The 20,803-nt window shown below is 53.6% G+C and overlaps 1 protein-coding gene across 1 annotated transcript in view; it reads left to right on the forward strand.

Moving 5' to 3' along the window:
* HPSE2 (heparanase 2 (inactive)) overlaps nt 1–20,749 on the forward strand; it is a 108,444-nt gene extending 87,695 nt beyond the window's left edge. Inside the window, exons 7-12 of the mRNA XM_029958564.1 lie at nt 3,661–3,754; nt 6,358–6,464; nt 7,576–7,690; nt 18,947–19,092; nt 20,053–20,199; nt 20,282–20,749. Coding sequence (XP_029814424.1) covers nt 3,661–3,754; nt 6,358–6,464; nt 7,576–7,690; nt 18,947–19,092; nt 20,053–20,199; nt 20,282–20,447 — 775 coding nt within the window. The 3' untranslated portion in view covers nt 20,448–20,749. The remainder of the gene's footprint in view (nt 1–3,660; nt 3,755–6,357; nt 6,465–7,575; nt 7,691–18,946; nt 19,093–20,052; nt 20,200–20,281) is intronic.
* The last annotated feature ends 54 nt before the right edge of the window (nt 20,750–20,803 follow it).

The raw sequence follows: 20,803 nt of genomic DNA on the forward strand, positions 1-20,803 counted from the left end.
CAGAGGTGTCTCATTTTCACAGCTGTAGTGGCTGCAGGGTGTCATGCCAAAGGTGGGGATCCTCCCTCCTTAGCGACCCCAGCAGGCAGGTGCTCTAATTCCTAGCAGACTCTCCCTGTAGCAGCAAGCAACAAAGTAGATCCGGAAATTCCTGAGCTTTGGGAAGTGGGCTTTAATGTAATTAACTGCAACAGAAGAAGAGGTCAGATAATAGGGGCAAAGGTTTCTCTTTAAAATGAAGGAGAAAGTAAATGAAACCAGCTGCCCAAGAATCAGTGCACTGCCTTCATTATATGCGGGGCAATGCTTTTTGGTCCCATGCAGCAAACTGTAGATCTTTCCAGAAAACCATTTTAAATGCAGCACAAGACCTGGAGGTGAGAGGACAGAGACATGTAGCCAGCCCCAGAATCGCCCACATGCCCTGCCCTGCTGCCTGACACAGTCCTTCTCTGGGAGTCACTGGGGAGTTGTGTGCAGCATAGCCAGTGCCCATGGTGAGCATGCTGATGTCTCCTAGGCTTTGGGGCCAATTCTGGTGCTGCACCGTACCCAGACCACTGACAGGTCTGTCAGCCTGTGTTGGAGATGAATAGATTTTCCATGAGCTACATGTCCTCTGCCTCTGCAGAGCCTCAGCTGCCAGAGACTCCTGCCTGTGCTGGGAAGGATGTGTCCATTCATGTCCTTTGGCACTCAGACCTTGCCGGACCAGGAGAGGAGCTTGTGGATACCGTGACCCCTGGGGCTGGCTCATCTTGGCTGCCTGGGGAGGTACTTGTCAGCACTGGAGCTCTCTGCAGCTGCTGCTGGCTTTTTTGGAGGTTGAAGAGTTTGTGACTGTTTTAGGGGTGTTTTTTTTAAGTCAAGTGCACTGAGTCATTGTAAATATCAGCAAAGCTGCAGTCTTTGCTCCTGGGAATAATCCACGCCTAATGAGCTCTTCTCCTGCTTTAAAGGCCTGACAGTTGTTTGCATTTTGTGGATTGGTATACTGCCTTTACTGATGGTTAAGGTTTCCAAAAGGATGTGCCCTCATCTCAACGATCTGAAGCCTACAGCTGGAAACAGCTCACCCATTCCTGAATAGCCAGGTATCGCTGCAGTCCTCAGTTCCTCTCTCTTCCTTGCAAGCCATGTGCAACTGATGCCATCTTCCCTCTTCCCCAGTTTGAGGAGATTGAAAGTACCTGTTGGTGACCAAGAACTCACCAGGCAGATCTGCAAGAGATCCTTGCCATCTTACTGAAGTTTGTAATTGCCTTCATGATCTGCTTAAATACGTGAAGCAGAGGTGTTCCCCTCCTCACTCTCCCAGGAGATAGGCCACCAAGATTTCCTGAGACTGAAGCAGGTTTACTTCTGCCCTTCATGCCTCTACCAGTCTCTGTTTCTCTGCATTGTTAATGAAGCTGTCAAAAGAATGTGACCGTGGCACTATCCCCAGGTATTTCTGATCCCTGTAGGGTCTGGGCTGTGCTCAGCACAGCAGCACCTTCCCAGGCTGCCTCCATGTGGTCCCCTGGAGGGCAGAGGCACCTCTGGGGCTGTTCCTGGTCCTCTCCCCTTGGCAGTGGAGCTGTAGGTCAGAGAACACCTTGTGCTTGAATGAAGTAATGAGGAGGTATAGGACTGTCTTTACTCTCCAAGGGGTTTATCCTGGTCTCCAAGACCATATTGGCTTGTGCTGACAAGCTAAACCCTGCACAAAGCCTGATGTATTGGACAGGTCATACACAAACTGAGGTAACTCTAACTCCATCTTTTACCTGTCAATGCAACCCTTTTATTGCCTTTCAGCCAGTTTTTGGCCCAGGTGATGGGGTTTTTAGTCCACAGCAGTCTGAAAAATAGTTTCTGTTCTGTTTTTAAGTACCGTGCTAAAATCCAAACATCTGCCTTCCCCAGAGTCCACTGCTTTGTAATTTTGTCTTAAAAAGTAATCTGTGTAAACCCCACCACTGCCTGCTGCTCACAGATCTGCTTTCCTCCCGGCAGCCAGTGGTTCAATTGTGTGTAAGTGATCAAAATTATTTTGAACGCTTCCTAAATCCTCCCTGGAGTTAATATCTGCCCTTAGCACCTTTCAGTCACCAAGGACATACAGATATGCTCTTGCCTCCTTCCCCGGTTACACAGTGTTGGCATGTGCCTGGCATGTTTCTGTACTTCTCTGGGGATGCAGCTGGGACCGCACACCTGGGGGAGGGTTGACAGGGGAGGTTCTTCTTGTTTAATGCATTTGCAAGTTGAGCCTGTAATGCAATTCTGCTCTGGGACAGTTAGTGACTTGGAGCAGCGAGACATAAAAATCCTCTCTGAGCACTTGTGCATGTTGCACATGTGCCAGGTGCTCTGGCTGAGGCTGAGTTAGCCCACAGCATCCTTTGGGATGCTCCTGCATTCCAGCACCCAAGTGAAGGAGCCACTACGACTGCTACAGCTGCTCACCATTGCAGATGAGATGCCTGTTATGGAGAAAGCAGCCCTGGAAAGGTGAATTCACTTTTCTTCAGACCCCAGATCTTTAGCCCATTACGTATCCTAACACTCATGGCTGCACTGAGGTCTGCAGAGAAGGAAAAGGGTCTGTGTAACTGGTGAATTCCGAGTGGATGTAGCTCCAGTGAGAGATGGGAGGCAATGACTGAGCCCCACCAGCACAGTCACAGGTGCTGTAATTCCTGGAACCCTCCATCCCCCCAACATGGCTCTGACATGCTCTGGGGCTAGCTGTGTTGAGCAGCTGATGCACACTGCAGAACTGGGAGAAGGTTCAGAAAGCTTCTCTTGCAAAACCTATTTATCAGCTAAAGCATCATTCCGGGGGGTGTGCCAGTGCACGCTGTAGCAGGCATCCTGGGGTACCCACAAGGCTGGGAGGAGCCTCTGGGATATGTGCAAAACCTGCCACTGCTGCTTGCATGGGGCAGAGATGACAGCCCAAGACACTTCTTCAGAAGGAGCAGGTTGGGATTACCTCTAGCCACAGGGTAAGTGCGCTCTGGGACAGATTGCTTCACCTTATGGCCTGGAGCCAGGAGGCAGTATTGAGGCATTCCAAAGCCTTCCACTCACACTTAGATGATTCACATAGAGATGGGCAGCACTATAGCTATGCTTTATGTAAGCAAGCACATGGAGAGCAGGAATAATCCCCATGTATGGGAAACGCTCCCTGGCATTCCCAGGCCAGAAGGTATTTCTGTGAGAGCAGGATTTCCTCTGCAGGTAACAGCCACAACATTTCTTGAGTGGAGGAATCAGTTGCAGATTTTGCTGGAAGAGCAAGCAAGAAAGGTGCAGATGGTGTGAGGGGGCTGCAAAGCCTTTGCAGGTGGCATTTTGCTCCCAGCCTTTGGCATTCTGCTCCCAGAATTTCACCAGCAAAAGTTAAGAAATTGCAAAACTTTCCATGATTCCTGCAGTGCAGGATGCTCAGCATTTAGGGTGCGTCCACCTCATGCCTTGTTCTGGATACTGAAGCATCTGCCAGACACAGGCAGGGCTGAAGGGCCAGGGCAGGACAGGGTGCAAGCAGAGACTCCCCCAGAGCAAAGGAGGCTTCTTGGTGTGGTACAGCAGCAGGAAAGGAGGGCATGGTTTTGGGGCAGAGCTACTCCCAGCTGTCTGATCCTCATCTTTTTATTTTCCTTCCAGTTACTACATTGATGGTCGGGTGGCCAAAGTGACGGACTTCCTGAAAACACGCCTGTTAGACACACTCTCTGACCAGATCAGGAAAATCCAGAAAGTACGTGAGTGGAAAGGGTCTGCAGGGGTGAGGGGACACTGTGCCTGTGGTGCCTGGCCATGGCACAGCTCACAGTCAGGTACAGGGCTCAGCACTGATGCACTACCAGGGGAGCTGGTGTGGGGTGGGGATGGAGGATGGAGGATGGCTGCTGGGGTGGCTGTGCTCCCAGCCAAAATGCAGACAGCCCTCATGCAGGGATGGGGGGAAAGACCAGGCAGCACAATGCCTGGCCCCAGGGTGGGATGTGTGGCAGGTTGTGAGGGAAGCGGCCACGTGCTGCAGCACAGCATGGGCTGTGCAGGTGTGCTGGGATACAGGCTGGAAGCACAGGGCAGGGGCAGAGACAGCATGCAAAGCCCTGCTAAGGCAGCTGACTGGCTTGAGTGTCCCATCTGTCTGTTCCTGAAGGGAACAGCATATAATGAGGGTGTTCTCTGAAACTGGCTCCCCGGGACAAGGGGATGAGTGAGCAGTCAGGCAGTACCAAACCATCCCAAGCACCGCCGGTGCCCAGCTTGCTCAGGAGGGGTCTCCTACTGCCATATCTTGCCCCACTTGTTCACAGTGCCTGAAAATGTTGCTTGCAAAGCAGTGACAGTTGCATTCCCAGAGTGACTCTCACTAGTGGAGATTCATGACCATTATGAACAACTGTATTTTTTCCCTGATGATCATGTTTTGACTGTGTCATAAAACCCAGCTGTTGCTGACATATGGTGTCAGAGTCTATAGATCTGACTGGCCAGTGAGCGCTCCTTTCCCCACTGGTCCAGGGGACCCAGCTCACATCTCTAACATTGGGATAGGTGACAAGGGCTTTTCAGGGTCTCCCTGCTTCGGCTGATATGGGGGCCAGAGCTGTGACTGACACGCTCAGCTGTCAGTCCTGGAAGAAATAAGGAACACCTAGTGAGTGGGAAAGGCTTTAGGGACTAGAGGAGGTGTCCGTCCATCTGTCTTGTCTAGGTTTTCAAATCATACCACTCACCACAATGTCTCACTGTTGTAATTCCTGCAGGGAGAAACCATAGAATGAGTAAACAACTGAAAGAGGCCCTGGGAAAGGGGATGAGAGGGTCGGCGCAGCAAAGCTGGAGGAGAGGAGCTGCTTTCTGAGTCCTCTGGCACAAGCTGGGAATCATCCATGTATGTGGATGATCCTCCTGCTTTTGGGAGGCATGGCAGGGTGGTCAGTGGGATCTTTGTGGGGCAAGTGAGAGACATCAGCTGACCCTGCTTCCTCTGAGAGTATAATGCCACATGAAAAGTGGTGGCATGTGTCCCACCTCTGCTGCAGGTCAGGAACCTGCTGGGAAGGGAGTGGGACCCCATCCATCCCCAGACCAGAAGCAGGAAGGAGCTGCCCTTGATGCAGGTTGAGGGAACCCTCATACCCACGAGGCAGAATTGGCTCTGCACAGGGCAGGGCTGGGGAAGGGTTCTCCTGGGAATGCCAGTGTGGCTGAGCAAAAGCACAGCACTGGGTGCTAATAGCCTCCAGCTTGGCTCTGAGTCCGTGCATCCTGCCGGGGCTGATTAGAGCAGCTGGACTTGTCCACTTCCCTGTTTTATTGCTTCCTCTCCGACCGGGGAAGGTGGCGGGCTTAGATAATTACAGGCAGGATGCCAACACCTCTGGGGCTTCAGTCAGGGTTGTCGACTCTCACAGGCTGTGAGTGGGAGGCAGCCTAGAGCTGGCGTATTTAACATCTTTGAGGGATCCCAGTCCATCCAGCACATTCCAGCGCTCCTCACTAATGGGGCAGGATCCATCAGGCTGCGCAGAGCATTCCTGGGGCCTCTGGGTTCGCAGACATCTGGTCGCAGAAGTTTGTCACCCAGCCTGGGGAAGAGGGATTGTAAGAGAGAGGACAGGGTGTTGCGTGGTGCAGAAGGTTGCTCATGCCAGGAGAGGGCAGCTCTGGCCATCTGAGCCCTGCTGTCCCGTCTGGCATCTCACAGGTGTCTGCACTGCTGGCTGAAGCCTTGTAAGGGGTGGCCCAGCATGCTCGGATCTGCATGTCCCACCTGTGCCATGGACCCCTCGGACGGCAAAGAAGCCCCTGCTCAGCCACGGGACCGACTATCCATGCCCAGAGGAATCCCACGGCTTTCTCTTTGGGTGTCTGCCTTTCCTCCTTGTAGCTCCAGTACACAACCCAGTGCTCCCACACTGCAGAGCCATTGGAGCTCGGGGGCTCCCCATGACTTGCAGTCACCTTGCATGGGGATATGCAGAGCTAATGTGACATGGGAGGGCAGTATATGGGATGGAGTGCATAGGGAGGTTATAAGGGAAGAGCAGGGTCCGGGACTGGGAGCATGAGAGCACATTTGGGAGGGCATGTTTGGAAGAGCTCCAGAAGATGGGTAGTGGCTATGTGGCAGTGGCAGGAGAGAGTGAGGAATAGTCTCCCATCACCAAACTATGGTGAAGACACATAGTGACATGCCAGGGCCAGGCAGGCACTGACTGCCCAGCAGCACCATCACCAAAGGCCTCCATAAGTCTTCCTAGGGTGTAGGACAGGAAATGTATGCCTTGGCTTTAAATCACAAGTGCGCCAGAACAACTTTGGTTTCTTTTGTCTCCTGTGCAGGTAGTGAACACGTACACACCAGGGAAGAAGATCTGGCTGGAAGGTGTTGGCACAACCTCAGCCGGAGGCATGAACAACCTCTCCGATTCCTATGCGGCCGGGTTCCTGTGAGTGACGCTGGCTTGCCAGCACCAGGGCACTGCCACCCCCACTCTGGCGGGGCTGCAGCACCAGGCTCAGGTGCTGCAAAGCCACTGCAGCTGACAGAGGGCAAGCTCCATGCCCACCTGAACCCCCCTTAGTAGTCCCTGGCAGGCTGGGTATTGTTATTTTCTCCGCTGTATCCCTACTACCCCTCCTCAGCCCTGCTTTCCTGTAGGTGATCCAGCCTCTGGCATACTCAGAGAAGCAGAGTAAGGAGGGAAGTACACTAAATCCCACACTGGTACCATGCCTGCAGGGCATGGGCATGGACAAGAGGTGTGATCCAAGAATGCCAGCTGTGGCATCCCAGGGCTGGCATCCCAAGAGGCTTGCCTCAGCAGTTTGGGATTGCCCGGATCTGCTCCCACTCTGTGTTTTTGATTCAGGCTGCAGCCACTCATCTTTGCATGCATTCACCCCCAGGGCACCTGCCCAGAGAGAGGGCTCAGGGGGAATGTCAGGGCTCAGCTCTGGAAACTGTTTTCTCTCCTTTGAAGATACAACCATTCTTGGCTCCTGGGACTCGTCTACTGGTACAGTCCCATGGCCTGGACATACTACTGCAAAGCCTCAGTTCGGATCTTCAGCACTGGCCATGATCAAAAAAGATGGAGGAAAATTATCCAGGCTTTGCACAGGGACATGCGTGGGATACCAGGGCTGTAAGGGTTGGAGACCTGTCCCAGGGGCTGTGAGAAGACAGGCTGGTGCAAAGGTCCAGTCTGCCCCCCTCGGATAGTGGGTGTAGAGTGCTGGCAGGCTGTGGGAACACCCTGGGCTCTGGGCACAGGGATGAGATGTTGGGATGCATGCAGGGGCTCAGGAGCGGTGTTGGGACATGCAAGCTGAGCACAGCTGAGGCAGAGGTGGCTGCAGTGGGGCATGCAGGTTTTCCAGGGCAAGGATAGTGAGAGCTGGTTAATACCCAGCTCACGAAACCATCTGAAGGCTTCAGCTCAGGTGCTGGAGCAGACATCAGGTCAGATGCATGAGAGTGGCTGTGCCACTGGGGCCAGGTCATCCCTCCATGGTGGTCCCTCCATGGTGCCCTGACTCTGTTCACTCTGTCCCCAGGTGGCTGAACACACTGGGCTTGCTGGCCAGCCAGGGCATCGACGTGGTGGTGCGGCATTCCTTCCTCGACCATGGCCACAACCACCTGGTGGACCAGAACTTTAACCCCTTGCCGGTAGGTCTGCCCAGGGGCATTGTGCTGGCATTGGCTTCTCCTTGCACATCTGGGGGGATTCTCAATTCTCTCCTTGTGGCCTCTCTGAACTCTGCTGGAAAATGAATTTTCCAGATCTGTTTTTTGCAGTGTTAATAGAAGACATTAGTTCATGTCAAGTGTAACATGTTGGTGGCAGATGGGAGAGCGATACCTCTGAAACTTCATCTAGTGTCCAGGGTTGGTAGCACAGGAGGGAGGCGGATGCCACTGAGAGGGGGCAGTGCAGACTGTGGATTTGGAGGGACATATATGGCAGGACCATCACACATAGCATAGGGCACACAATCGGATCTCTAGTGTTGAGCTGGCCTGGGGGAAGCCAGACTAGAGCCTCAGCACTCGATTTCAGATCTCTAGAAACGAAGGTGAAAGGCATTCCTAGCTTGACAGTGAGCAGCAGTCCTCACCAGTGCCACACAATATCCCTCACTCTTCAGAAGCACCTGGGCAGAAGGGAACTCTCAGAACACATGGTGCTGATAATGAAAAACCCTGTTAAAAGTAGCAGGTTTCCTTTTCCCGTTGGGGCTAGTAAATATGCTGCCTTGTAAGCATAGTGCCTGGCAGAGCAGCTGGGTGCTCTGCATCTGCACTTTAAGGGATTTATGGGTCCATGACCCAGCAGGCGCTGCTGGCGGGCTGGGGATCCCTGTTGGAGAGATGCACAATTCTGACAGTCTGAACTTGCCTTTGATGCTGTGCTTGGATGTTGGCGGGTGGCTGCAGGGGAGCAGAGGCTGAGGGAGCTGTGTCTCAGTCAGCTCTACCTACTTGGCCGATGAAAATGGCATCCCTGTGACAGCATCCCTGAGCGTTGGGGTGGACACAGGAGGTGTTGATGAGACACAAGGTCTCTGCTAACCCTCCCAGCATGGCATGGTGTTTGGCTCTGGAGAGCAAACCAGTGAGCAGGAGAGCATGGTCCCCTGCCTGTGCTGCTCTGGGTATCTCGTGGAGCACCTAGGTCTGCTCACACATGCAGCCTTCCAGCAAGCATACCTGCCAGATCTGGGGGCCCGGGCTGGGGGAAGTCTTGGGGACTTTAAGCTTTGTTTTAAATGAATCTGAGCCTGCAGCAAGCACTTGATGGCTTTCTTCTGAAGAGCCAATTTCCCTGGCCAAACCACATCTCCGCCTTCCCCAAGGCTTCAGGGCCCCCCTGGATTGCTCCCGGGTGCAGGCCAACATCTGCCTGCTCTGTGGACAAGGGCAGTGGGTGGCTCTGGCTCTCCCAGCACAGCAGGTCAGAGGGTGGCCCATGGCCAGCTCTGCCAGCACAGTGTGCAGTGGCCTCAGAGTGGCTGGAGCAGGCATGTAGTTTGGAACAGGATTAAAGCCAGGGAAGGAGTTAAAGGAATAAACCTGAGGCTGTTAAACACAATGAAAGTCTTTAAACTGGATTTTGCTGTTGTTTTAAAGATAAGTCTCCCAATAAGTTAGATGTCAATCTCCATCATGATTGTTTCCTCACTCTCCCATGCTCCTTCAGTGCTGATCCCACATATTCCTGCACAAACTGTAGTGGTACTTCCCCAAACCTTTCCCTCCATTCCTGTGCTGTAAAAGAGCCACGGGCAGGTGCAAACCAATGAAGGGTTCAAAAGCTATGAACTCCACAAAGCCCAACGAGACCGGGCCATGACCTGCTCTGCAGGACGGTGGCTGCTCTTTTCCCGTGGGAGCTATCAGGGAGATGAAAGCCGCTGGCTGTACCTGCGCGGGGCCGCGGCACTGTGAAATACAATCTGCTCATTAGCTGCCAGGACAAAGAGGTTTCCGCACGTCGGCTGGGCATGAGGCAGCTGCCTGCTGAGAGAAGGGCTGCACCCGCCGCAGCATCAATCACAGCTCCAGCTGGCAGCTCCTCAGGGAACTGGGAGCCAGGGCTGGGCTCCCCATAGCAGTCTTTGCACCTCCTTCTCTTCCCCTGCCACTGCTGATGCCTGCTTGTTAGATAAAAGGATGGCGTGTTTCAGGACGATGAGCTGAAGCTGAACCTTTTACAGCAGTGTCCTTAACTACCAGCTAGCTGCATGGTCCAGAGAGAGTTTTCTGCATGGTCCAGGGACAGTGCAGAGAGGCAGACACAGCCCTTCATTCCTATCTTAAAGAGCTTCTCATAAAAACCCAAGTGATTTGTAGTCTGTCACCATACGAGCACTGTGCTGGTGCTACACGAGCCCTCCTCCCTGTCCTTCAGCTGGATCCCTTGGATCCACGTCAGTACCATCTCTGTTAAGATATGTTACAGTGGACAGCATAAGAAAGCTCATAACATGTGGCGAAGGTGTCATGTTGGGGAATCAGGAAATGAAAATAACAGGGATCACTTGGTGAACAGCACAGTGGGAGCCTCGGCTTCTAAATCACTCTGTTTCTTTCTTCCTCTCCCATGGGAGTGCAGCTCTGAGTGGACTTTTTATGTACAGGGGAAGGAGCTCTATGTATAGCAGAGTGGCAGTAGCTGTTGCGGACTATGCTGTGAGCTAGCGAGGGTTGCCAGCTCGTCAGGTGGGTAGAGAGCACGTCTGCTCTCTGGGCATAGGCACCAGGCAGTAAACATGGGCAGCCCGGTGGGGTTTGCTCTGTGCTTTTTGAGGGTTAGCCTTGCCTTGGCTTGAAAATAAACTTCCAATCTCTTTTTGTTTCAGTGGGAAATGCAAGAGCACCTGGGAATAGCTGCTTGCGGGCAGGGTTGTAGTGAAACCTTGAAAGCAGAGGTTTAAGTAGGTCTATCCCTGGCTTTGCACTGTGGTGGCTTGCAAGTGCAATGTAGCCTGACTCCCCAAAAATGGTCTCAGGTGGCAGAAGCGTGGCCAAGGGGCCCTGCAGCTTCCCGGTGAAATTAGGAAGATGGTCACACCTCTGCTGGGCTTTCCACACGCTGACTCATGAGCTAAGCAGGGACTTATGGCTTTTGGGGCATTTTGCAAGGGGCATGGCCTTTGTGCCCCCCATCCAGGTCCTTCGCCCATGGAAGAGCAGCTTGAATGCCCGTCCTGGCTGCCAGAATTGCCCATTCACCCTCTCTCTGAGCTCAAGTGTTTTACTGTCTTGTTATTTTTGAAACAACATTTTCATGTATGGTTAGAGTGCTTTTTCTTCCTGAGTGATTGGGGCAGTCAGTTGTATAATAATAAGGGCTCGTGCTTGAGAAGCCCTTCAAATAAGCCTTTCACAGGTACATCAGTCTGTCTGCCTGCACTTAAACCCACCTGTACATGTGAGGGACTGAGGAGTGGAGGGAAAGAGGGCAGGAACAGCACCAATATTTGCTCTTCACAGGGCAGTGCCTCTGAAATGCTGATCTGGCATTTGGTAGCTCTAGGATCATTTCAGACATGCAGCTTACACACTCTATCTCTCTTTCCTTAATATCTTTCTGAAACAGTCCAGAGGGATGCCATACATTTATTTCACCCCAGACAGGCATAAGATTTCTCTTCAGATTGTTACAGAGTGTTAAAGACCTTTTTCAGTGCTCTTCCACATGGTACTCACCTCTTTTTTTATCCATCCTTGGTAGTGATTTCTGCTCCCTTAAGGTACAATGCTATAAGGTTTTACCTATGCAGAGAAAAAACTTGAGCATATTTCTAAGTAGGGCTTGAGGAACATAAGCCCCACGGAAAAGCCAAAGCTGAAAACCAGACTTCCACTTCCTGATAACTGTGGCTCCCCTTGGACCTTCCCCTAAAGACTCTGGACAGTAAGATACTAAGTTAGACACTAAAATTTCTTTCCTGCATATAAAGTTCATATGCAGCATGAGAGAGTCCCAGAGGGATCACAGGGTGAAGCGACGGCAGGGGCTGCCTGCTGAGCTGTGGTGGTGGAAGACAATAATGATATTGCCTGTGAATTGATGGCGTCCTTGAGAAAGTATCACAGCAGTGTGAAGGTCTCTGCCCAATGGTGCTGTGATCAGATGCTTGGACGCTGCAGGTGATTTTTCACCTCCTTGGCTTTGCCCAAAGGCACTGTGATGAGAACTCAGTGGGAAAGAGTATTACTGTCTGTCCTGGAGGAGGGGGGACCCTGAGCTCATACTGTCCTTAGTGATTTGTATCCTTCCCCATGGGGCTTTCGCAAAAGCCTTGGTGTGAACAAGCTGAGTGCCAGGCTGCAACCATCCATAGAATCTCTTGGGGTCCATGGGGCAGAGCCGTGGTGTGAGCTATGTGCTTGGGCTGCAGCTGGCAAGTTGGTACCAACGGCGCTTGCCCAACATGTCCCAACCATCAGGGCATGGGTTGGGCCTCCCAGTCTCTGGGTGCACAAAGGCAAGGGGCCATCCAGTGAGGTGCCAGGAGAGTGGGAGCGGGCCCCCCAGCCATGCTCCCGCCTACTGCACGTACACACTCCCTGGTGCGCTCGTTAGCTGAGCTGGCTTGGCAAGAGGCGCTGCTAATTGCAGCTGGAGGTCCCAGCCATCTCCCCGAACGGTGCCTCTCCCACTCCTGTGCTGCACCAGAGGGGCCCCAACCTGACCAGGGCTGTGGGGGCTGGGTCCTTGCCCACCTGTGCCCATACCCACCCCGGGGGGCCAGGGGAATTCAGCTCTGCTGCTGCCCCAGCCCATCTGCACATCCAGCACTGAGTCACCGCGCTGTGCACACACAGCCGTCTGAGCTGCCAGAGCAGAGCTGTGGCTGCCGTTCCTCTCCCAGGGACCCTCAGCTTCAGGTCACCATCTAGGAGAGGGTGGTTGGCTCAGACTGCTAACAGAGAGGTGCCAAGGGTCATGCAGGCAGAGGCATGGTCCCAAGTATGGGAGTGACAGAGGGTAGGGAGGGAGAGCAGGTTCAATGGAGCTCACACACACATGGAAACTGTTCCTGATGATCATAAATCTGCTGCATGGGTGTATGGCACCCCCATCTGCCCTGCACGCTGGAGCACTAGCTCTGGTGGGAGCGGTGCCTACAGACAGGGGAAGGGTGGGAGAGGCAAGGACTGGCAGGAGCTGTTGGTACAGGATTTTCGCTCTGACCGTGGGAGGGAGGGATCAAATCCCAGGCAGTTCAGGTGTGCATGGGGGAAAGGCACGAGAAGTCAAGCTGAAACATGGTCCGCTGAAGGGCAGAGTGGAAATGGTGCCCTGCAGAAATCTCCCAACCAGCCTTGGCACAAGTGCCTAAAGCAGGGCATCCCCTCCACTGCCTCGTCCTTTCTACTGTGTCTCAAGGACTGAGGCATTGTCTGCTTTCTGCACTCTCATTGCATTCATCTTTCCAGGAGTTCCAAGTTAGCTCTGAGGATCATTTTATCTGTGAACAAGGAGACAGATTTAAAGCACCTAAACTCTTGCTCACTGTCACATTTGGTTAAGGCACCTTTCCCTCTTAGGTGCACCAAAAAAAAGGTCTCTGAAGTTCATATGCTTGGACTCTCAAATGTGTCAAAGTTGTGCTGCAGCTAGCAGCTCTGGCACCCACCCCCTGGAGCTGCAAGACGTGTAAACCTGGAGCTGGGTTGCTCCTCCTGCACTGGAGGGTGGAGCAGAGACAAACTCCATCTGGGACCAGCAGCAGTGGCTTGGTCTTGGGAGGGTGGACACAGCCACTGCTCACAATCTCCCAGAAGCACTATGCTAGTGACAGACCTGCCCACCTTGGTGACAGAGCCATCCCAGGGCTGTGCAGGAGGTGAGACAGCTAAACCCTTCTCAGGAGAGGTTGGTGTTCTGGAAGAACAGGAAGCAGAAAAGTTGTATTTGGTTTCCAAGCTTTCTGATCTGGCAGCTCCACTCCCTGTAGCCTCCGTTGCCTGAACCCTATTAGGAAGAGGTGATGACAAAGGAGAGGTTTATCTGTTCCTCCATCTGCTCAGCTCCCCAGGAAGGCGGAGGCCACTGACTAGGGCCAGCTTGTGAAGGGCAGTAGGCAGGGACCCCTTCCACTTGCCATTTCCCCAATGCCTGGGTAGGCTGTCCCCTCAGTGCCACTGGTGCCTGGCAGTGATTCCTGTAGCTGCTGCTCCCATAGCAGGAATTTTGTGTTAATGTTGGTGTTTGGTTCCTCTGGGATGGAGAAGAAGAGCAGAAGAGAAAGAGACAAGGGAGAGGAGCTGAGCGAAGGGTGCAGTGGCTTGAAGGCTGGAAAGACGTGGTGCTTATCTGAGCCTTGGCAGGTTAAGCTGCTGGCACAGCTCCAGGAGACCATGGGGGCTGTGGGATGAGGGGCTAATACTCAACCCAAAGACAGAGCTTGCAGTGCTGTTGGCACCAGTGGCTGAGAACTCTGCTTCCGAGCACATGACTGCACATACATTACCAGGTTATTTCGGATGAGAGGGACTCTCCTGTCTGTCCCTGCACGCTGTGCTTCGGAACTTATTGCAAAGCAGGAGCTGAAGTCAAGGCAAGAGCTCAGCACCCTGTGGCTCTTGCTTCAAATCCTGGCTTGAACACAAAGTGCCTACATGTCACTGAAGCTGGTCGTTTTGGGCAGTAGATTGCACTAACCATGGCAACCCGCAAATTGGAGCTAAAAGCATCACTCGTTACATGTTTGCCTATCCCTCATGAGGGGAGCATCAGTGTCTGAAGCTGATGATTTTGACTTCAGCAAATGTTCCCTTTGGGGTGAGGCTCTGTCCTCCTCTGCTTGTCACAGGACCTTGCACAGGGTTTGGGTGAGAAAACCTTGAACTCCCACAGTCCAAGAAGCACATAAAACTCAGGGATAATGTTAAAAGCAGCGTCAGTCCAGCCATGCTGAAGGAGCAACTTGCTATGGCTCAAACAGGATGTAGGGAACTCCACAGGGAGAAAGATTTGGATGCTGAGGTTCTCTTTAATGTACTGGAAAAAGAGAGAACAAGAACCACTGGTTGGAAGCTGAAGCCAGACAAATTCAAGCCTAAAATAAGGAGTGGGATTATTAATAATGCGGATGTTTAACCCCTGAAACAGACTCCCTGGGAAATGGCAGCTTCTCCATCTCTCCAAATCCTCACAACCACAGTCACCATTTTCTGGAAGATGCTTTTGCCAAAAACAAGACATTGAGCTCAACAGAGTGATAAAAGAACAAAGCTCTCTCCTGTGATGTTCAGACCAGCCAGCCCTTATTTCCAGTTGCTTGGACTGTGGAAAAATGGAGGTGAAGGTGCAGGAATAGAGCAATCTGTCACAGGCTGTTGAAACTGGAGTGTGCCCAAGGCACAGAGGAAGAGCTTGGGCAGCTTCAGAAGATGGAAGAAGCAAGAGGAAGAGGAATAGATTAAGCAGCTGATGCTGCTGGTGACTTAGGGAGATACAGCCATGCACCGACAGCCCCAGCCAGAGGAGGCCGTACACCACAGGGTCACAACTTGCTCCTTTGAAGTTCAGCTGCCTTTGCTAGTTACAGCCCCCAGCGGATTGAAGGGCCACGGCTCTGTTACTCTGGTTTTCTGATTATGGAAACACCTTCTCACACGTGATGAGCGCAGAGCTGAACAAACTCAGGTGGGCTGTAAAGCTGCTTTGCTGCCTCTAGGAGAGAGTGGGAATACGCTCCTCCAGTCCTCCTGATGGCTCTGGAGGTGGGAGGGTCTGGTTAATAGTTCTGCCTAAGGGTCTGCCTAATCAGCCTTGTTTCCAAAAGCTGAAGTCTCCAAAAGCTCCTGCAATGAAGTAAAGTGTGCAAAGAGATCAAGTGTGAGCCGCTGGGCTTTCCCTGTCTAATGGAAAGCTTGTAGGTCTTCACTGGCCCCATGGGGCTCAGAAGATGAGGCTGGTCTGACCTCTGTACTTGAGAGCTCACTTGAGACAAGTGCCCCTCCTGCCCATGAATCAGGAGGGGCAGGACGGGAGACCTCTTGGGGCACAGGAGGGCTCTGCCTTCAGGTGCTCCTCACCTGCAGCACTGCTTAATGGGTCTGCAAAGTAATTAAAGCAAGAAAGCTCCCTTGATTCCCATGGGACTAATAGCAAAGGAGCTTCCTGTCTGCTATTCCTCCTCTACCACTAAGCTGTATTGCTGGCTCAGCCCTCATAATGGGAGCCTTCCAAAAGACAAATCCTTTCTGCAGTTGCACGGGAGCCACTCATTTCCCTGGGCATTGCCTGGGCTGCCTCTGACAGGATGTCTGACTCCACACTGGAAGGCAGGCACGTGTCTTTGCAAGGGATATGTGGGTGCTGCCAGCCTGGGGAAGTTGCTTGCGCAGGGTTTGCCACATAGGAGTGGGTGCCAGCTGCTGTCAGGGGCCCAGGAAGAGGTCACTGACAAGCAGAAAAATCACCCTGTTTGCAGCCAAGCTGGGTTTCAAGAGCAACTGTTTCCCAAGCTGGTCACCATTTGAACAGGAGCAAGTAGCTGCAGGTGCCCAGCAGTCCTGGTGTGATATTGACTGGAGTTCATTCATGGCCAGTGGAAGGAGCAGCCCTGGAGCACCAGCCGAGATGGGGGAAGTGCCTTCACCCAGCAGGTTTGTTTCCATCATGCTAGATGTGTGTGTAATTTATCATCCAAGTGCTTGGTGTCACCAGGTCCTGGTAATTTATTGCAAGTAACGTGATTTTGGCCCCCAACACAAGAGGACTTGTGATGACGCAAAAAGATGCAGCTGTCTTCAGTGCTTCCCTGCAGTGATCTGAAGAGTTCAAGTGCCTCGAGACTGGTGCTGATGACTCCTTTTTCAGGCCCGGGTCATTTTTCTCACCCTCCTTTGAACTCTCTTTGGTATTTTCACATCCTTCTTAAAACTGAGACTTTGGAGCTGGTCTTGCCAGCAAGGCGAGATAAAATCACTGCTCTCCCCTCACCTCTTGCAGATGGTGGAAGGACAGGACAGTCCCTGCACTACACTGGAGCATTGCCTGTGCCAAAATGCTGCATGCTCAGCAGTGATCATCTCACACTTTGCAGAACAGCTCACCCTGCATCACTGATGACTGCCTTACCCATCTCACAGCATCTGCACGTTTTTTCTCAGAAAAGCTGTGTACTCTTAGCTGGATCAGAAGCTCACAAAACATAGCCAACACTTTCCAGAGAGACAAGCATTTGTCCTTGTGCCCAGCCCAGGAGACACTGAATGGTGCAGCCCTGCCCATGACCACCAAGGCAGGAGCCTAGGGCTCAACACCCCCGGCTCTGCAGGGTTTGTCAGAGCACACTTGGGATAAGTGTGTGCTAAGATATGAGATTTGGCAACAACTGGGGCAGATTATGGGGCTGGGCAACTCCCCGTACCCCCACATTACAAACTTTGCTGCTGCTGAGCCTTGAGAGTGGAGGGATGCTGATGTCGAAGCAGCAAACCACTGGGGACCACACAGCCCAGAGGGATAGGTGCTCAGATGGAGGCTGGAGCTGCTGTGCCAATTACCCATGGTGACAAAACCATCAAGAGCCCCCTGCAGAACAACTCAAGACCCATAGGGAAATCCTGAGGGCAGACACCAAGCGTCTGGCCTCTATCACTCCCATAACTTGTGGGTGAAAGCAGCATCTCATCAGTGGAAATGCTGAGGGGGCTGCTAGAATGACCTGAGAACCTGAGCTGACAAGTAGGTCAGGACACCAACTAATTTATTTTTCACTCATGACCATGGGACTAAACACTACAGCCTGTGCTCACCTTTGGTCTAGCTGTAAATTCAAGTAATTACTCATCTAATGATGCCGACTAATCAGTGTCTCACCAGAGAGCTGGCAGTGCCGGGCACTGTTTCTCCTGTCTGCCATGAGCCTGGGCAGCATGGGCCAGCACAGATTCCTACAGCAGGGGAAGGCTGGCAGAGCCCCTGCAGCGTGGTGCAGGCAGGGACATCCCCAGGCTGCAGAGCAGCCCCACCAGCCAGCAGGGTCAGGACAGTGGCACATGCCTTATGGACAGCACATATATGTGGCATTGAGCAACTGCAGCTCATCCTCCCCAGGAGCTATGGCCTTGTGGCTGAGCCTCCTCAGGCTTCTCCTTTCAACCTCACATCTACTTCAGGGCCCAGAGTTTGTAGAGGAAGCAGTTACCAGGCTGGTGTAGCACAAAGACCCATGGTTTTGACTGAGAGCAGCAAGAGGAGAGCAGAAGGTGGCTTTTCTTCAAGCATTGTGGCAAAAGCTTACATAGAAAGTGGGAGGTATGCTTGGATCTTCCTTTGCCAGGCCAGCCAAGCACTGATGGAACAGCTTAGCTTTTGCTGAGCTAGGCTGGAGAGAGGATGGAGCTGGCAGTCCGATCTGGACAGTGGGTTTTTGCCTGGTGCCTCCCCAACAGGGAGGGGAGATCATCCCAATTGCCCTGGTATATATGGTCCCTCTAGGACAGAGGGGGTTTATCCAAAGTGCTCATGTGTGTAATAGTGCCTCAGCACTCACAGGTAGCACCCAGAGAAGCAGCGTGAGAGGCTCCATCTCCCCAGCATCACCTGGTGTGCCTGGATCAGCAGTGGGGCCAGAGCCCCATCCTGCAGAACAACAGGGGAGCGCCTGAGCCTGCCCTTTCCCTTCCCACAACCCTGCTTCATTTATCACACACCTCCCAGCCTCTGCAGCGGATGAGTGGGGGGCCCTGCAGGCAGCAGCCTCCATCACCACACAGCCTCACCTCCCTCCCCAGGGCTTGGGGTCCATCCTGTGTGCCGAGCAAGGCCATGCCCTGCGGGAAAAAGTAGTATGTGGTGACGTAATTAAGGCTGCATCATTTACACATGTGTGTAGGGTCTGAACATTTCCTATTTCTTGAGTGCTTGGCTTCTCCATGCTCCATGGGAGGCTTTAAAATGTGAAAAATACCTCTGGGAAGCTGAGCACCCTCAGCAGTCCCAAAAGCCAGTGTGCCACTAACAGAGATGAAAAGCTGTTATGCTCCAGCTCTGTGTAGAGAGTGGGGGAAGAGCCTGCTGCAGAGACATCACCCTCCTGTGTGGATCAGCTGGAGCTGGTGCACAGGTCCACAGCATGGCTACATGTGGGTCCATGGGAACGTGCGAGGGCACTCATGCTGCTCCCCATGCTCTGCAACACAGCCAAAAGCTGAGCTTCTTTAGAGGGTATCCATGTATTCCTCTCTTAATCTCTTTCTTGGAAACAGCGATGCCATTATGGTTTGGACTGCACAAAAAAAAGCTCACCCCAAGGCAGACATCTGGCACACAACATTTTCATCCCAACAGCCAAAATTTTGCTAGGCTGCAAGCAGGGAAGCCAGCCTCTCCTGCCAGCTCCCTCTGTGAGTTGGGGGACTGTTGTGCTGCTGACTGTCCCCTCTGCCCCCCAGGATTACTGGCTGTCCCTGCTCTACAAGCGCCTCATTGGTCCCAAGGTGCTGGCGATCCACGTGGCCGGTCTGCAGAGGAAACCCCGCCCCGGCAGGGTCATTCGCGACAAGCTCCGGATTTATGCCCACTGCACCAGCTACCACAAGTAAGCGGAGCAAGGGAGACTGTGGGCTACAGGGTGGGATAAGCGGTACCCCCAGGAGATGGAGACCGACAAGGACACGCTGGGGCAGGAGCCTGGCAAGGCAGCTTGGCTTCCCAGGGTATTCACCTGGGTGGTGCTCTGGCTGCTGTCAAAGTGAAGGAGCACAGGAATGGCGATGCCTCCGATGAAAGTCGTGGCAAGCCCGTGCCTGGGAACGGGGCCGTCCGGGACCGGTGAAGTGGCCGCCGGGCAGGCCGGGCAGCAGAGATCAAGGGAGTGGATTACACACGAGGGGCCCCCGGTCGGTCGGGTTACCCGCCGGGCCGCGCTGCCGGGGAGCCTGGCCTGGTTATTGTTTCGCTGATAAGGTCTTTGAAAGCACCCCAGCGAGCCGGGGGGGGCGGCCACCTCCTCCGCGGACACAAGTTGCTATTGTGGAGGAGGAGAGACTGTTTCTTTACACAGTCCAGATGCTTTCAACATGCCTCCAACTCGGTAGGAAACCTTGTCCAGTAACTGACAGGTGCAAAGTGCTTTATAGCCTTTGTTTGGGGCTGCCTGATTAGGAAGGGACAGAAGAGCAGTGTCTGGACCCGTCAGTTAGGTGCCTGGGGTAGCGGGGGCAGACACCACTCACACACAGAGTTCCTCTCCGTTCTCAGCCTCCTCCTTGCAAGTTTGGGGGGGCTGTCCTGGGACCACCACCCCTGCTCTGGACACCACTGTAGCGCCCTCTTAAGTTTTGTCACCCTTGGCCGAGGAGCAGGGGTTGAAAGCTGTCATGACAGAGCCAAGCTTTGTGATGGAAAGGTGGCATCTGCTTGTGGAGGGGCAACTGGGATGGTGACATCTGGATGGCTGCATGAGGCCAGTTCTTGCAGAGATCCCCAACCCCCTTGGAGGCAATGCTCCCAGGGCACATGGCAATGCAGCCCTCACCTCCCATTTTCCCCTTTGCAGCCACAACTACGTTCGGGGGTCCATCACCCTTTACATCATCAACCTGCATCGCTCCCGGAAGAAAATAAAGCTGGCAGGGACGCTGCGGGATAAGATCGTCCACCAGTACCTGCTGCAGCCCTACGGCAAGGACGGGCTCCACTCCAAGTAAGTGCGATGCCACTGGCTGGGGTTGCCACAACTGCCCCATCCTGAATGTCACTGCCCTGACCCTCTCTTGGTCCCACAGGTTGGTCCAGCTCAACGGGCAGCCACTGGCCATGGTGGACGATGGGACCCTCCCTGAGTTGAAGCCTCGCCCTCTGCGGGCCGGCCGTACCCTGGTCATCCCCCCGCTGACCATGAGCTTCTATGTGGTGAAGAATGTGAATGCGCTGGCTTGTCGGTACCGATAGCCCGCGGCCCAGAACAGACTTGCCAGCCCCGCTCCTGCACCCGCACACTGCCCAGGTCACGCTGCCTCCTTGGCAGCCCACGCAGCCCCGTCACAGGGCCATGCTGGGTGGCACCACACAATGCCCTCATCCTCACACCCTGGATGTCCTCTGCCTTGGCACCCACTCCCGCCCTGTGACCACAGAGCTCCACGTGCCCTGACCACCGTTCTGCCAGAGCAGTGCAACAGCCAATTCGCAGGGCCTGCTGCCAGCCATCCCGTGAGCTGCAAGAAGCACCCGGTACCTAGTGCCCACTGGCTGCGTGGAAGGCTGGGGTGCCGAGCCCCGGTATAGCGTGGGGCAGGCGCCCTCCT

Source organism: Manacus vitellinus, unplaced genomic scaffold, assembly GCF_001715985.3.
Source record: "Manacus vitellinus isolate BGI_N305 unplaced genomic scaffold, ASM171598v3 scaffold_15_pilon, whole genome shotgun sequence".
NCBI classification, from domain to species: Eukaryota; Metazoa; Chordata; class Aves; order Passeriformes; family Pipridae; genus Manacus; species Manacus vitellinus.